The sequence below is a fragment of the Scomber scombrus genome, chromosome 20 (assembly GCF_963691925.1).
Source record: "Scomber scombrus chromosome 20, fScoSco1.1, whole genome shotgun sequence".
Classification (NCBI taxonomy): Eukaryota; Metazoa; Chordata; class Actinopteri; order Scombriformes; family Scombridae; genus Scomber; species Scomber scombrus.
Window position 1 is genome coordinate 4,911,788 of NC_084989.1, and position 18,753 is coordinate 4,930,540.

General features: G+C 40.1%; 1 protein-coding gene across 4 annotated transcripts in view; it reads left to right on the forward strand.

Moving 5' to 3' along the window:
- The first annotated feature begins 1,147 nt into the window (after positions 1–1,147).
- slc12a7b (solute carrier family 12 member 7b) overlaps positions 1,148–18,753 on the forward strand; it is a 42,829-nt gene continuing 25,223 nt past the window's right edge. For 3 of the 4 annotated variants that reach the window (XR_009927568.1, XR_009927569.1, XM_062441121.1), the window contains exon 1: positions 1,149–1,577. Coding sequence is in view for 2 of the 4 variants with exons in the window: in XM_062441121.1 (XP_062297105.1) it covers positions 1,457–1,577 (121 nt within the window). In the remaining 2 variants the exon portion in view is untranslated. Of the gene's footprint in view, positions 1,578–18,753 lie in introns of all 4 variants that reach the window. The other variant, XM_062441122.1, reaches the window with a different exon arrangement.

An 18,753-nucleotide genomic window follows, 5' to 3' on the forward strand; every position in this document is an offset into this window, starting at 1 on the left:
TGCAGCATTATGAAAGAATCCCGCCTTCACTGCTGTGCCTCCCCCCCCCCCCCCCCTTAAGCAGGGTTTCCTTTAGCATTTCCCATCACACAGGGGTGTTGGTTACTTGGTGTGAGACATAATACCTCCTATCACTTTCAATGTTCTTGTTAACCTAAGGAAATGACTCATTGTTTCTGGCTTAGCATTAGCAGCAATGCTCTGCTGCTGAATGACACAAAGCAAAGCACAATTAGATGGTAGATAGCTGCGACTTTATTGCTTCCTATGGAAATGATAATAAATGAATGAGTGGACAGACAAGCACAAACACTATCTGACAGTCTTGAAACATATTGGTTGTATTTTTTAGCCTGTGATCACATTTTCCCAGCCATTACTGCTTTCTGTTGTCAACACAGCGCCTCATATTTCCTAAGTTGCTCTTTAGAGATAAAAGCATGAGGTCCACACTTTTATTGATTCACTCTGAGCTCCACATCCCCATTTCTCTCTAAGTATTTTCACAGTGCACTGATAATGAGCTGTACATACAATGCAGAGCTTCAACTTGCATACCCCCTCTATATAGTATGTGTGTGTGTGTGTGTGTGTGTGTGTGTGTGTGTGTGTGTGTGTGTGTGTGTGTGTGTGTGTGTGTGTGTGTGTGTGTGTGTGTGTGTGTGTGTGTGTGTGTGTGTGTGTGTGTGTGTGTGGGTGGGGGGCCAGTATGTCTTTTAAAATCAGCCCTGCCTTCTTCTGACTGTGCACATGGAGTCAAATAACACTGGATAGGAAATGAGGAAATGTATATGTGTGTGAGTGTGTGTGTGTGAAAACTTTCCTTAGTGGAGCAGCTCTGGACTTCCTCCTCTCTTTGAACAAAGGCTGACATTGCCGGCTTTTGTTTTTTTGTTTTTTTTTTGTGAGCTGGAGCCACATTTGTGTCCAGAGAATCTTCCCTCAGACACAGAAAGCACTGTGTGCATGCTCTCACACACTTATGAGCACACATGCATGTCATGTTTTGCTGCAAGTGTATGTGAGGGGGGTACTGCCCCTATTTGGGCGGGGCAGTCCCGCTCTTCCTTATTTGGATAGTTGGGAGGGGGGTAGGGGGGGGGACACAGGGGTGGGGTTGAAGGTCACATGGGTGTAGAGCAGTCTCCTAGCGATAGGAACAAAACCTCCAGTAAGTAAGACCCGACGTCTTGCCCAGGAAGAAAAAAGTACGCCGGGGCAACAAATCAACGAAAAAAACAAACAGCCAAAAGGACGAGAGCAACAGAGAAGATAAGAGAGAGTCAGCTGCTGGACGGAGAAAAAGAGAGAAGAGCCAGTAGAGCACACAGCGAGAGAGTGAGAGAGAGAGAGAGAGAGAGAGATAGAGAGAGAGAGGGAGGAGAGAGGAGAGAGCAGAGAGCGAGATAAGAGTTTTACAAACAGGAGACATTGAGAGGAAGCACATGGTGTAAAAATGCCCACCAACTTCACTGTGGTCCCCGTAAAGGACGGCACAAGAAAGGCAAAAGAGGGGGACGAGGAAGATGATGTGGATGACAACAACGCGCTGAAAGAGGAGGAGGAAGACGCCACAGGTGAGATCAGACGTTGTGGGGCTCTTTTAGCTACGTCAGGTGGGCGATTAGCACCATTGAGATATGCCAAGTTTTATTTTTCTTTACTTATTCTTTTCCTTTATGACACCAGAGAAACCTTTACACCTTTTTAACCTTTGAAACACATATTTACTTTTCTATTGAGACACTAGTTTCAGACTTTACTTACAGCATCTAGGACAAGCTGATCATTTGGCAGTTTTCATCAGTTACTGTTGCCATTTTTGAAAGCAAACCTGTTTATGGGCTGTGCGTGGGTGCATAATGTGTAAGGAAGAGGAAGACAGTGAATTTCAGGGAAGGCTCGCTCCTGTTCCAGCCTAACTTGCGTGAGATGAGAGTTTCCCTCACACGCCGCTCAAGGGAGTTTGAAATGCCATGCCAGAGTTTTTCCCCTACTTAACCTCCTCCACACACACGCACACACACACACACCACCAGTTACCTGCTTTTTTCCCCTATTTTTTATTGTCTCCATATAGCACCAGGTTTCCTAGCGGTGCACTAACAAACACTGGATCCACACATAGGCTCTAATTGGGACACCAATGAGTTTCATATCTCCTAACATCTGTCTGTGTTGATTACCATTTACATGCCACCCCTTTTAATATGACTCAGCCACCGAGGACCTTGTGGTGAACCTCAAGGGTGTAACAAACAACAGGATATCAGAAGTTTTCACTCAATGCCTCGGCTCAGAAATAACCACATGTACCAAGACGAATATACATATATGAACACAAATACTTCAAGGTGTATTATATGTGAAGTTCTGCAAATATTTCCCAGGTACAAATGAGAAAAGTAGGATTGTGGTTAGTAAAGGCTGAATTTATTGAGCTGACGTTTGCCCTATTAATCTGAATATTTTATTTCTGGTCCCCATGAAATATTTAGCAGGCTGTCCATCTTGCAAGATTCATTCTAAATGGACATGCATATGGATTTGACATGATGGATAAATGTTGCAACAAAGCGTTCTTCCTCTGGCTCCTGCTATCAGTATCAATCTGGTACCAGCCTGTGTGAAGGCGTAATGTCAGGGCAATATTTTGAAACCTCTGTTTTTGTTAGAATATCCAGCATAGTGGGGGGGTGAGGGTTGGGGGTTACGGAGTGCATGTTTAACAAACTCCTCTCTAACACTCCTGTGTTTTTCCAGACCGTTGTTAGTTGAAGTTGCTGCTTTTACAGCGCTTCACGTGGCGCTGAGCGAATCAAATAATTCCTGCCGCGGAGCTACAATTACGGCTGCACGCTGGGTAAGATTTTACAGACTACGGGAGAGAGAAAGAGAGAATGGCATTTTATTATGATGCTGGTGAAGGATACGATACGGCGGTGCGCTTCGGTTTCCGCTGTGTGTGTTTGCCTGCGTGCAAGCGTCGCTCTCTGACAAAGAATGTAGCGACAACAATAACGTGGGAGCAGGGAGGGGACGGATCAGAAGCCACAAAATGATGTGCTGTAACATCAGGACCACACACTTTATTTTGTTTGCACTGACGCTGTTTTAAAGATGACAGCTCTATTGTCTGCATGAATCCAGATAATAACTGGACTTCAGGCCTTCTGCTGTGGATCCAAGCTTATGCCCAGACCAGAGGACTCAATGTGTAATCTTTGTCTAAAGTGTCTGTTTGAGAGGATCTGCTCTGTATGATTTATGACGGAGGGGTCCGTTATAGCTTAAATGCTCGTTGGCTCATGAGCATGTTGTGCAGAGAGGACTGAGTCAAATAGCAGTCACTGTTATTGATTATCCTGCTGGCTCGCTTCCCGTTGGCTGAGTGGGGGGAGGTGAGATCCCACCCCCATGCTGTAATGTAATGGACTCCAGTTCCTCTCATTCGCAATGAGTTCCCTCTTTGTCCCACTCTCCCTCTCTCCGCTTCTAGGTTCTGTTTCTTTTGCCATCGCTTGTTTTCTTCGAAAAAACAGATAACATCTATTCTCTTTTGTGTGTTTTCTGTGAGTCATTACTTTCTATTTCACACAGGTAGCTATTTTTTTAAAAGTAGATATATGATAGTGAAGCTACTTTACTCGTCATGTCATCCAAACAAATGCAAATCTAACCAAATGTCAGCAGCTCAAGCTTCCTGGCTTGAACCCTGCCTTTTTTTTCATTAGCCGTGACCTACTCTTTCTCTTTCCTCACCTCTTTTTATAGACAAGCCACAACATTTTTAGGAAACTACTGGTCGCTTCGGTGTGTTGACATGTAATGAAACTGTTTGTGGCGAGCCCATCCCCTTTTTTTGTCCTTTTCAAACAGCACAGAATTAATTAAACAAATAAATGATTCATGTAGCTGTGGTGTGAAAAGGAAGTAACAGCACAAAAGCAATACTGAACAGACAGCATGATGTCTCAGAGAATTCCGCACTGTTTGTTTTCATTTTCTATGTGTATCTACATTGAAACACATTGAAACAAATGGGAAGAGCTTCAGAGTTTCATCGTGATTTTTGACCCCTGCTGCACTAAAACATTTGAAACCCTGTTCAGTGTTACAGCACACTGTAGGTTTCACTGTTTGCAACCACATCATGTACTGCTGAGTGCTGTAACGAATCTGTTACAATTAATTTTTTTCCCCTATTTACACTTCCAAAATGTTAAAGCAAAAAAAAAAAAGAGTGTGAAAATGTCAAGTAACATACATTTGAAATATGGTTTATACTCTAGAGTAGGCAGCATCATACATTTTAGAAATAAAGTTTAAAAAAAAATGTAAATACAGCAAACTTGTGTGTAACTCTCAGTGGACTTTACCTCTCTGTCACCCTACTTAAAAAGCTAGCTGAGCCTATGTGCCCCCACCCTCCCCTCAACATTAGAAATGTCCATCCCTAATCTAATCTGATCTAATCTTTCAGCAGTAACAGCAGCATCCCCGCTTCTCTGAAGTCTGACATTCCAGCATCTGTTGTTGCCATGGGAAATGACATAACCTCCCATATTGGAGAAAATAATTTAATAAGAAGTACTTACAGTTCATCAGTAGCTGCATTAGCAGTTTGGTTCAGATCAAATGAAAGGAGCCACATGTGTCTTATTTTCCCTGCTGGATCGGGTGGATGCATTTTTTTAACAGAAAGCTGTGTTTGCTGGAGGGTGTGATGTGCATCTACACAGGAGTGGGAAGAGTGGGATGGTTTAAATCTAACTTTGACCATGCTAGTGCACTATTAGAACTTTTCTAACCCACTGAACTAACACAGAGCTCGGACTATGACTTCATGACATGATTAAAGTTTACCAATATTTTTTTTTACATGCTATGGCAAACATCGACCTTATTTCAGTAAGCAAAAACTAAGCAGGTGATCATGCCAACTGCCTCAGTCTGTCTGTGCGTGTGCGTGTGCATGCGTGTGCGTGCGTGCGTGCATGCGTGTGTGTGTGCGTTGGCCCATCTGTCCTAGGCATGTGTTTCCTGTTTATTTCCCAGGCAGGTCTGGTTCTGTTTAAAGCTGTTATGTGTCTTGTCTGTCTGTTTCTCTTTCTCTCTCTCATATGTTGTTAACCTCTGAGCCCCCTTTGCATTCTCTTAATGTCTTTTATTTTTGCTTTGTTTTGCAAGTAGCATATATCACACAAACACAAACACAAAAACTAGTATAAAACACAAAAACTAGTATAAAAATTTTTATACCAGTTTTCCCACCATGTAGCTATAATAACACGTGTCACTTTTCACTTGCACCAATCAAAACACAAAGTCAGCTTCTCCAGAAGGTTGCAGTGAGACTTTTCTTTTTAAAACTTGTGCTAAATCCTTGTACAAATATAACTCATATACAGTGCATTAGCCCACCAAGCCACCTTCAGTAATGGATGAAATGAAGCAAACATCTGCCAAAGGGGAGCTTTCTTTTGAAAAGCCCCAGTGATTCAGGAGCAGCTCGTTCAGTGTGGGAACATTACGACACGTGATCAGGCCTCCACATAATTCAGCTTTTGAACTGTAAACTTCAACCGGAGAATAAGTTGTGAGTTTAGCAACCGCCTTCATCAATTTTTCAATCTTTTTATTGAACTTTTTCTACTTATAGATTTACTCACATCACACAACTCAAACTAAAACACCATAGCTTCAATAAAAATACTATAACATAGACTAAATGCACACAAAAATAAGATATAAAGCCGATAAATACACAGAGGTTGGTGGTGATTCAGTGTATTCAGATTTATTGTTTAAATTAGGATAGGAAAGGCCTTTAGACAAAAAAAAACCATTTCCTCTTATGGGGTACTTCATATTTTTTTTAACTTGAGGTGTGCCATAACATAGGAACATGGAACACATTCCACCCTAATACAGTTTATTATGAGATATACGGTAAGAGGAAGACTTACTGGCTGTTGTAATCTACTCGTGCCTTATTCTGTATGTGTCTTACATTTATTATTGTCTTTGAAAATGGAATGCCTAAATTACAACATTGGTTTCAGTCAAGTTGGTTCTTTAATTTGTTGGTATGATTGTGTCCAGTCCATACCTGCGTCTCGGCTTCTGTTGTCAGTTTTCTGCTCTCACAGATGTGTATTGTACAGGGCCTTGACAAAGGAGTGGTTTGGAAACTGTAGTTTAGGTTATTTATACTGCGGTGAGCGTCCAGCCTGACCCTGCAGTGTTGCTTCACTCTCAACAGTGTGTTTGTGTTGGCCACATTACTTAGTTCTACTTATTCTACTTGATCCAGCTATTATTCAATGTCAGTCGGTGCTTGCACCATGAACTTGGGTCATGAAAGAACATACATACAATACATCCCCCCATACAAAGTAGTATTCTAAATTATTGCTGTGCCTGTGCCCACGGTTGCTTGAAAGTATAGTCACTGATATTATGATATGCTGATGTGTGTGAAGAATGGATGTAGGGAATAGAAAAGGGAGTGACTGAATGAATGGGACATGACATAATATCAAAGTTTATCGGGGCAAGCACTAGGAAATGTATATTTGTATGTGATTGATAGAAAAAACACACACACATTTTATAGACATTTGTAGCCATTATAGTCCCATGTCTCTTTTCAGATCTTCACATGTGTGTAGAATAGAGCTGAAAAGTAGTTGACAGTTTTGACCAATTGAGCTCAATTGGACATTTTTATTGCAGTTGATTGGATGGTTTAGTCAGTAATACCTTCTGTGACTGCTGCTTCCTGTTTCCTGTACAGCTATGTCCTCCTCCCCACATGTCCCTCAATGTGTTGTGTCTGATAAGCTCTCAGCCACTAAACTCACGCACATTTTTGTAGCTTTTTCTCTTTTCCCTCTATCTTTTTCTGTCTCGAGTCAGTTGTAGTTTAAGGCCCTCAAGCTCACATGTCTTCTTTTTCTTTTTAAATAGTACAAAATAGAATGGTACAAACATAGTACACTGCTCCACTTCATTTTCTTTTGGCCATGTATGCAAGCATAAGAATTCAAATATTTCTCACAGAGATGTTAAACAAAAAAAAAATCCAGTCCAGTCCAGCGTTGACTGGTGTTTTGGTCTTATTTATCCAGTAATTCACTTTGGGGCTTGTTGACTGTTTAAGCATATTTTAGCAGTTAAATTCTGCTCATTGTGGGCGTGACATTGCTGATGGATTTCAGACATGGTGTGCCTCTTTCTGTTGCAATCATAAGCAAAACCAGTAAACATCATTAAAGTAGCCCTTTGGTAAAAGTCTGGTTTTTATTGCTATGAAATGTCCCCACCCTTGGATGTGGATCACCACCAATAGCTATTAGCAGTCTAACTCTCCACCACTAATTGTTTGATCAATGCTATTGATGTGCCTACATTTCCATTATCTGATGCAACACACACACGCACACACATGTACATAGTGGTGGGTTTGGACATTAAACAGCTGTGTATGTATTCTTGGCATTTATGTTCAAAGTGTATCTGTTTAGAGTAAAACAGTATTTTCTTTATTCTTTATTAGGATCCCCATTAGATTCTGCAAAGTGGCAGCTAGTCTTCCTGGAGTTCACTCAAAAACAACAACAATAAACAGTAAATAAAATCAGTGTTAGTTAAATAGAAAGGTGAAAGAAGCCAAATAAAAAGATCAAAGAAACTTACAAATAAAAATAAAAAAATTCAATAACAAAAAGAGAAAGAGGAACTTTCAAATTACTTGTAAATAATAGTTTGTTTTCTTCTTGTTTACCAGCTCCATTACTGCTGAGCAGTAAAGAAATACAGTATGTAATGTGGGAAGTGCACATTATTATTATTTCAACATTATTCAAATTATAGTGGAGCCGAAAAGTATAGATATAAAATCTAAATTGAAATGAGTGAGTGTGACATTGACTTAGTAACTTAGAGGTGCTATCACATAGGGCTGACCTCAGAGGACTGTGCTGGTTGTTGTAGTCCTCAGAATGTTTTGGCTGCGTAAAGAAAATGATTTGGGACATGTTACGTTTATAACATCAGTAAGTGGTTGGATATTCCATCTCCACCATCACTTCCATTAAGTGCAGCTAATGTCTGTTCTCTGGAGTCAATCACAAACATCCTCTAAATACATCCATCCAAATAGTCTTGGCTGCATTCAAAGTGGACTGAGCGTTATTATAAAGGGCTAAAGATCTCGATGTGATTCAGGATGAAATCCCGGAATAGGCTCACCAACAACAGCTGCATTTCCAAGTAAATTTGGGGGGGGGGGGGGTGTACATTTATGTGCACTCTGTTTCCTTCAAATAGTGAAACGGTGACACCATCTGGAGAAGTCCGGACCTCTGTGTGCGTGTGTGTGTGTGTGTGAGAGAGAGAGAGAGAGACAGACAGAGAGAGATTTCTGCCCCAGCTCATAAAAAAATGACATTGTTTCACTTTGGGTGGAGACTGCTCAGTTTTAGGGAAGAGGGTTTGGTCACCACTGCACTGCCTGCGGCGAGTCATGTGCGTTCTTTGTTATCCTCACATGACCATGATTCATCTTCACTTGTAGTCAGAACAAATGTGAAGGACTAATGTAGTGTCACTGTGTTTGCCTGATGGCATCTGGCTGGCTTTCTGCTCAATGGTCCCTGGATTGCCCGAATGGTACATCCGGCCATGCCTGTTGAGTCCTGAATTACTAAGGAAATGATTTATTATTTTAAATTACTTAAGAAGTGTAGAACATGATTCCTCTTGTGCAAAGTATTAGTTTGGTGGTGGCAGTTGATAAAAGCACTATTGTTTTCTCACGCATTTCATGCTTAATGTTTACACATGGCAGCAAGGATTTAGGTGTAAGCAGCAGTAAGTAACATTGATCCCACTAGCCTTGGCTGACCCCTGTTCTCTCTTTTCTCTCTCTCTCGCTGAAACACTCCCACACCTTCTCCTCCACCCATTCCACATGCATTACCATTTTTTATTTTTTATATACTTTAAATACAGATCTGCAATTACATTTTTTTTTTTAATTCATTATGCAAATTGATGCATATTTAAACCTTGATGTTCCTCATGTCGTCATAGTGTGCAAGTTTTAATAAAGCCTCAAACCTTAGACACTAGTGCACACTGTCAGCAGCCCTCATCCCTCTGTCCTTTCTCTCCCGCCCATGCTGTGTGTTGCATAATAGACAGTGTTGTTTACCTGAAGGGTTTAAAGGCTTAGGACATCATTAAGTGCAACACACAGACACTTATATATACACACACACACTCACAGAGACACACACACAAAATAACTAACAGCAGCCATCTGACATCAAACCAAGTAGAGCTTGATACTAGTAAATCCTTCTTACTGTGTGATTTGATAGCCCCTCTTTAAGCTCTGCCTTGGCACATCTGTCAGTTTAATGATGGCTGCAGCGGATGTTCAGTTTATCTTCACACTGGCTGCTGATGCCTCAGTGGACAACATTTGTTCATTCAAGTCAGCAACAAGTTTTTATTAAAGCATTAAAAATTGCTCCTACGACATCCTAGGTTATTGTGAATGCTTTTGAGTCCCTGTTGAGTCTGTGATAGGTGACGCTGGGGGTGTGGCTTAACATGTCTGAATAACCAACAGCTGATTTGTCGCAGCCTGCTGAAGGACACTCACTTGACTGATAGGCGTCCAGCAACCAGAAGACAGCAGCAGAAATTGAGCCGCTGTGTGTGTGTGCGTGTGTGCGTGTGCGCCTCTAAAGCCGTATCTTCCTCAAGCCCAGAGCCTCAACGTGTCTTCAGGGTTTTATAAAAAGTTCAGGATTAGCCTAATCTGGTTAAGTGATTAGTGCCCACTTCATATGTTCTTAGACAGACAGATTAATGGGCAAGACAAGACAAAGGTAGGCTCAGACAGCAGAGTGGTGGGTTCACTGATGCAGTGGGGTAATAGCTGGGGAAGAGCTCAGTCTGCCAGTGTCTGTGTTTGTTTGTGGGGCTTTGGCACATCTCTGTCTGACTGCCATGAGTTCAGATTCGCAGTGTATGAAGCAGACAGAGAGAGATGATGATTTGATAGCACTGATATACTGAAACTGATACTCAGTGGAATTTTTGGTACAAGATCACAATAGCAGGAACATAAAATGAAATAAACATATTTTTCTTAAACCCAATTTCCCAACACTCATCAGCCATGTGCACATATGTAAAAGAAACATGGTATCTGTTAAATGTTGAGTAATCTGTTACTTCAAGAGGGTTGCATTCTGGGTAAGGGGGTAGCCATGTTGGCTCAAATAATGAGTCAATCAATCATTGAACTTCATTTTTGATAATCAGTTCACATTTGAAGTCATTTATGAAGCAAAAATGTCAAGTATAGTCAGATTTCAGCTTCACAAATGTGAGGATTTGGGGGTTTTCTCAGGTTTAGCAGAATGCTGTAATAGCCTGTTCACATTAAAACAGTTTATATTCATGTTGCCTGTTTCCTGGAATCCTGTAAAATCCAGTACGTTGTTGTTGTAGCTCCCTGCTGTATTGTCCTGTGTCCTCACTGTGCTTTGCTGATCGATTGACCATCTCCACCTTGGAGGTCAGTGAAGAGGTCAGAGAGTAAATGAAACTGCTCACTCAGGCATCACCTGCACTTTAAAATAGTAAAAGACTATTGATTCTAAATAATATACTGCACTGCTTTTAATGTGTATAGCAAGCCACAAACTCACTGTGCTCTATGTGGAAAAGAAGCCAGTTGTTGCATTGACTTTTGTTATTTCAGCTTCTTCCTGCTGTCTCATCTCTGCCGTTTGTCGCGTGTGTATGTGTGTGTGCGTGTACATCCATCCATCCCTCTCCCTCTCCCTCCTGCCACTCTCCCCTAAGCTGTCCATCTTTGTTTTACTACTGCTTTCTGCTTCCCTCGCTTTCTTTGCTCCACCCACTTTGTGTGTGTGTGTGTGTGTGTGTGCGTGTTTGTGTGTGTGTGTGTGTGTGTGTGTGTGTGTGTGTGCGTGTGTGTGTAGCAGGGATCAGAAGATCAGGGAGGTTGAGGCAAGTGTGTGTGTGTGTTTGTTTGTGTGTGTGTGTGTGCGCATGCAGGTCTGTCAGCGGGAGGGTGAGGGCGCTTTGTGATGCATGGCTGATGTCGCTAGCATCGTCGTCACAGGCCACTTTACACACACACACACACACACACACACACACACACACACACACACACACAAGAGCGCTGTCACAGAAATAGCTGATCCTCACATTATCCACACAGCACAGGCAGCATTCATGACTTCTGCACCTCACTAGCAATATCTCTATACTTTGGACTCCCTTTTACTGGAGTTCCCTAGGGAGCACTGCTAGGACCCCCTCCCTCCCACCCCCCTCTTCAGCCCTGCTCCTCACAATGGAGCAAAAGGGAGGCTCTCGACGGAAGGGTAAGTTTTTCTGAACTAAAGTACTCCTTGAGCTGCCCTTCACTAGCACCATTATATTTGAGCTTAGCCGTGTAATGTGCACGCTCTCCTCTACAGCTTTTTCTTTTTTATATGATTGCTTTGTAGGGACAGTTGTTTTATTGATGGAGTTTTTATAGCACACCTGGATTACAGTTAGTTGTCTATGAATTCTCATTTAGATCAATTATTCCACTAAAATCAAATGTTGCTTTTAAAGGAGATGTGTTGTTTCTCTGTAGTAGATTTGAAATGAATAGTGGAAGTGATGGAGGAGTTTTAATCAGTAAAGTGCTTCTGTAGTTAATGACACACAGTCAGAAGTCATGGTATTTGAGTGAATCATGGTGTTGTGGACATTGGGAATACAGGGATAGATCCCTGTGGACAGGTTGAGCGTCAAAAAATGTCATCAAGTTTTTAGCGGCCCTCTCATTCTGTGTGCCCATCATTCAGGGTGTGTATGAGGGAGTGCCGCGTGTGTGTTTTGGGACCGGGCTCACCAGCCAATCACAAGCAAGTTATACACTGCATATGTAATCAAGTCTTACCCACCCAGCCCGGCTAAAATGTTATACTAGAGTGTATAAGTGCATATCATTTTTTGTTTCTGCTGTTTCTTAATCTTGAAGCTGGTAATCGTATTTTCTTATTTTATTTTATTTTTTTAATGTTAAACTTGACTTTTAGAAATTGATTTTTGACTCGCACTGCTGGAAGTGTCTACAGTCTTTTCCCCTTCCTCTCTCCCTTTTTTTCCCCTTTTTTTTTCTCTAGGTACAATGAGCCATGGGCTAACTCTGGCAGCGTTAGGCAGCTTACAGCGTCGTCCCAGTGTGCAGCTTAGCAGTTATAAATAGCATGCATGGTCATTTATTACCATAGTGACCAGAGAGGCTGAGCCTAACAATTAGCACAAACTTTAATGTACCTGTACCAATCATTAAATAATAAGATAATAAGATGATCAATTCTTACTTTAGCTCAAGCGTCTTCAGCCAGGGAAGTGACCACCACACACAAAACTGAGAGGATTATACATAGAGATTCACAGCTGACACTATATGACAGTCACTCTCTCCCACTGGTGACATACTGCTGACTGACAGCTGTCTGGACTAATAAGCACACTGTACTGTGCAGTGCTGTGGCAAGGTCAGGGAATCCCACTCCCTTATGTAACCCCACCGACTGTGATGTCAAAGAATGCTCTTTAAGTCTCAGATGTTGGGGCAGTCTAGCATGAACATGCTCACAGCTGCTTTATCCTGTGTCGGTACCCTGACTGTGACTCAAAACCAAACCGTACTGTAACCTAGTACATTATACTTTGTAAAATCATTAACCGTACTGTAAAATGTAGGTGAATTGTTTAAATGTAGCCAGTATAGTACAATAATAGTCATTTAAAATAACACAAGTATAATAAACTATGTCTTATACATTCAAGAAATTGTTTGATATAGTGCTGCAAAGCTTTTATTGTATTTAGTTTTAAAGCTAACAAGTATCTAAAATGTCTCCACGTGCACCGACTTACCAAAATAGCCATGTGCACTATTTGTGTTCATTTCCTCACAATGCTCAGAGCATAACAGTGTCTCTGCCAAACACTTAAGCTGTCTTTGGCAGCAGGCCCTTTTAATTAAGTAACTATTAAGAGTCCAGTCAATTATAGGTGGAGTCCTCAGATAGAAGAACATAATGAGTTTAATGAAATGCCACATTGTTAGTTCCTGTCATGCAGTCACACTGCTCATTGTTTCTCATGTTTCTGTCTCTGAAGGATGCTTTGGTGTTTTAGTTAAATGATGTTTTAATGCAAGGAATACATAACATAACTTATATTGGATTTTCTGTAGTGACATGATCTTATTTTGAAGTTGGTTTGTTTTATTTGTATTATTGTATGAAGGTGTTCTATGACTCTAGCTTCCAGAATGATGGGAGAACAGCGTGTTGATGTTCTAACCAGAGAGGTCATGTCTGAGGTTTTATTGGTGTCAGCTTACATGATGTCTCTTCTGTACACATTTTAGCAATGTCACATTTTTAGGGGTCACCTAATGCGCTATAGCACAAGGAGACTCTCCACACCACCTGCAGAAATGTAACATGCGCACACACACACACACACACACACACACACACACACACACACACACACACACACATGCACCTCTCACTATCAAATACACCTGCATTCATTCATCAACAATAACACAATAGGTTTCACCCTTTTCCTTTTTTTATTATATACAATCCAAGGCAAGGTTCTTGGATTGTGTATTTAGTCTGGCAAGCAATTTATGACAGAGCTGCACAAATAATCTCAAAGCAAACTTCATTAGCGGTTAGCTTTTGGCTTTCTTCAACAGCTGGTTGTTATCTTTGTTTGCAGTTTGGTGCCGGGCAGGTAGTATACATTTGCTTTATCAAAGCTTGTTGTGTTGGAAACAGCTGCCTGCTGCAGCTGGAAACAGGTTTGATGTGAGGGTAAACACTGCAGTAAATTAGCAGGCCATAAAACAAAACAAAACAGAGCTGAAAGAGCCTTAGAAGTTCTGTAGAGATGTAGACACACCAATGGAAAAAACACAGGAACAGGAATTCAGTGACTGAAATATTCAGCTGCAGAGTTACACTATCAAGTTTACTTTTTACAATGGAGGGATCAGGATCCTGTGTGCTCCTTATTGTAATATATTATTATACATTAGTTTCTTCTTCTTCGTATTTGTATTCTTTGAACTCGTATTCTTCATATTCTTTGGATTCGTATTATTTGTATTAATATCTTCATATTTGCATTTTTTGCATTCTTCCTATTTGTATTTTTCGTATTTTTGATATTCTCCGTATTCGTATACTTGATATTCTCCGTATTTGTATTCTTATTCATATTCTTTGTATTCGTATTCTTTCTTCGTATTCTTCATGTTGTTGTTGTTATTATTATTAGTAGTAGTGGGAGTAAATAGGTAGTAACCACTGTCAAAATATGATCTATTGCTATTTAAAAGAGAACTGAGTTTACTGTTTTAGGCTGTATTGTATTTAGAATAGGCCACTTGTTTTGGTTGGTGCATTGGCTTGAATACAGGCAAGTCTTTAAACCACAAAATGTTGCTAACTGGTTGCTAAAAAGTCCCATTTTGTTGCAGGATAATAGGGAAATGTATGAGGCAAAGTGCACACCTTCATCAACTGATAAAACAACACAATATAAATGTTTGTTGGGTGACTTTTATGGACCACAGTGATATCATGTGTGGCTGCATGTTTGCTGTTCAGGCACCATTCTGTTTACATACATGCAAATTAAGAAGGGGAAAGGTTGAGGAGAGGCTAGCGTAACCCAGGTACGCACTCCAGCTGCGAGAAAGGATTCAGTTTTTAAAAAGAAGGAGATCGTGGTTTTATGTAAGGTGATTCTGAGTAGAAATAAAACACTGTCCACCAACAATCAGCTTCACTGTGTACGTGTAGTTTTGGGTGTGGTGCAGTGTAATATTTGTAGCTGTTGACATTGTGATGGAGTCTTATTTACAATGTAGCTCCACTTATTTATGTGTCTGTGTCATAAATAGATTCAGTATAGATTCAGTATGTACACTATGGTGTAACTATAATAGAAACAAGCACAGCATAGGTTTGATGAGATGGAGATCACTTTAGTTGGAGACATTGTTGGGTTTCAAGGGTTTTACTAATGTCAATAGATCTGGCATTTGTTTACATCGTAACACACACTCTCTGCAGCTTCTATCTTCAGCTGTGCTTTCCTCCTTCTTTCATCATTTTCTCCCTCACGTTTATATGTGCAGTGCATCCTCAGCATTCCAGAACTGATATGAGAACAGCTGATGTTACGACTTCGCGCAATCCAGGATGGGTAGTAATGTCAACAGAGCAGGCTGACATCTTTACAGTTTGCACCTGGTCAGTCATCATAACGGAGCTAGGTTACCCTGCCCCCCTCCCCAAAAAATTCAAACCCAATCCAAACTTTTTGTTTTTTGTCAGTTTACAACAAACTACAGTTGATTCAGATATGTTTTGGTAATGCTCAACAACCCAGCTTGCTCATTTTAAGGTCATTTTGTAGAGATGCGCGGACACTGATATTGGATATTAGTCCAATACTGACTCAAGTAGCTTATCATATATCATCATTTTAATTCTTAACAATATAGTAAATTTGTTACATTTAGTTTTACAAAGTTAGGAAAGCCACATTTAAGTCCAGCCTAATAATTGCCTTACACGTAAAAGAATGATCCCAGTCTCTTCCACACAGTGAGGCATACAGCTTAGTAAACACGGCTATCAGATCAGTACTGGGATACTCTGCATTACTTGAGGTCCATTTAGTGAGAAACTGCAGTCCAGGTGCAGCTGATCATGTTTTTACATAACCATGAAACATTCCAGTAAGCTGATATAATTATTCAAGGTAAATGGCAACATGTGTAATGTGCACAGAGGCCAACATCTCTTAACTAGGCCAGCATCTTGTCAAAGCTACTGTACATGAAACTGGACCATGTCCCCCAGGACCATTCACTACAGCACACCAAAGCACTCATACACATGCATGTTGACATTTACACACCAATAGTCATGATTATATATGATTATAGAGACATACAGAGATACAGTAAGCTTTTCATCTTCCATAGCTGTCCACTGTGTTAATTGTTCTTGTGCTTTTTCTTTAGTTCATAATCTACAACAACTACTTATAACTGTAGTAACTGCTGTATTTGTCATCTACTGTCGGAGGATTTGTGACAGATGGCAGCTTTGAGTTGTTGGTGATATGTAAGTGCAACTTGAGGTCAGTGGAAGATTTAATGAAAGTGGTGGGACAAATGTGTTGCCACATGTCATTTTAGGTATCTCTAACTTAAAGGGACAAAAGGTCACAGCTACTATGAAGAACACTACTATGGGACAGATGAACATTTTTATTCCATAATTGGTAAATAATTAAGATCCAAATAATGAAGCAGAGGAAAATATAAAAACATAGCACCAGTGTATTATTTTAAAGGCCATTAATTCCTATGAGAAGTCTGTTTCCTATAAGTGGCATGCTCCCAATCTGAAAAGTGATTATTTTTAATGGCCAATAGGGGGCCAACAAGAAGTCTGATTGCATAGAAGTCTATGAAAAAATAACCCTACTTCTCACTTGATGTATTACCTCAGTAAACATGTACTTGATGTCTTTATGGGTTTTATAGGTAGTTTTAAGTCTTCATCAATACAGCATGATGTTCATTTAATAAATGATGTTTCCATTTACAATAAAATAGATGATAGAGCAGGGTAGGTTTTGAGGGGAGGCTACGTTGTGATTGACAAGTCCCTTCTATGTAATGTATCGTAACACCAGATTAGATTAGCAGTATAGGAAAGCTGTAGCTATTTTAGTGTTACCAGTTCATTAAAGTTAATTGTAACATTTTGGTCACCTAAAAACGTCTTGTTTAAAAGTCTCATACCCTCTAATGAGTTTGCTGTACTGTTTTTCCAGTAAGAACATTTTATTTTAAGCCTGCTTCTTGTCAGCTAAAATTAGCAATAGCATTAGCATTATCACAGTTAATCATAGAACTTAAATGCACCGTACTAACCTAGCTTGGAGTAAGTGTTCAGCTCCACCCTCTCGATTTTTATTTTTTACAGTGTATGGTTTGCTACTGTAATTGCAACAGTCAGAAACTACTACTATTTTCTATTGCTTGTATGACATATGTGTTGTTTTATTTTATTGTGGCTAAAAAAATGTGTAGCCCCCCCATGTAGAAGTAGCCTCCCATCCTGTCTGTTATTCCATAGCACACTCTAAACATAACAACACAAACAGTGGGTGCTTTTGAGGTCAGGAGACAGACCTCTGCTACACTGAAATATGTCATTTAATTAATATTTCACAAATAGTTTTGAAAGTTGAACAGTGTGAAGTTGATTCTAGACCTTGGGAAATAGTTGTTTGACAAAATATCATTAAGTCAAGCTCCATTGAGACTGTAAAATGTGGTTGAAAGCTCCAGGAAAGGCTAGTTAGTGGGCCGTGACCTTATTTTTAATATCCTAATTATGTATGTGGGTCAATGACGTATAAGGATTTACAACAACTCAATTTTAGAATAATAAAAACAAGCATATCTAATTTAGTAGTTCAAACATTCAGAATGTTGTGTACCTGAAAATCCATATTACAAATTTGAAATTAAGTGATTTTAGTGGGTTTTTCAAGATTAATTGGCACTGGCCTTAAAAAAAGTCATGTGGTGCGACCATGATTCATCTTGAAATAAATTAATTTACTTAAAACGCTTCACATCTTTTTTACAAGTTTTCAGTAATATAAAGTGTTTGGAAACAAAGTATTTGCATTTTTTTTTATTTTTGTAAATGATGATCTTTTATTTATATGAGATATTTCAAGATGAATCATGGTCGCACCACATTACTTTTTTTTCAGGCCAGTGCCAATTAATCTTGAAAAACCCACTAAAATCACTTTCACATTGTAATATGAATTGTCAGGTACACAACATTCTGAATGTTTGAACTACTGCATTAGATATGCTTGTTTTTATTATTCTAAAATTGAGTTGTTGAAAATCCTTATACGTCATTGACCCATGTACTGCAGTAGTAGTAAATGTTCTGTACACTCTCTCCTGGTTGATGTCTAAAGCACCTCCCACGTGGCCATGTTATAAAAGCAGAAACCTCACCTGAATTGGAAACAGAACTGCCAGTTTTAGCCTGCCTCCAGGCCTCAAAGAGGATTTGCTAGTTTCATTTAAGATAATGATTACCTACCGCGTAGTGGAGCATCCTACCAGGCTAAGCAGTGGCTGACAGGTTGCTTCACCCTTGGCTGAATCCTTGCAATACAATTCGGAAAGTCATTATGGTAAATTTATTCCCTGTTATCCTAGCTTATTGATACAATGTGTTCCTCACCTAATGTGTTACACTATCCCACTCAGACTGTGTTTTAAAGAGCTGCACAGTACAAGGACATAGTGACATTCCCTGTGATTACCACCAAGCTAAGCCACGCTGCAAGCCTCTTATTCCCCCTGCAGCTGGATCAAGCAGTAAAAGTTACCCATGAAATCCTCACTGCAGCCAGAGAACACCAAAGGCAGCTCCACTGATGAATGAATAGCCGGCAGAGAGCTGTGGTTGAGAGTGGCTTAACATCACAGTATTTTATTTATTAGAAGTGTAGAAGTCCAACATGAACACACAAGTTCTACCACAGCTG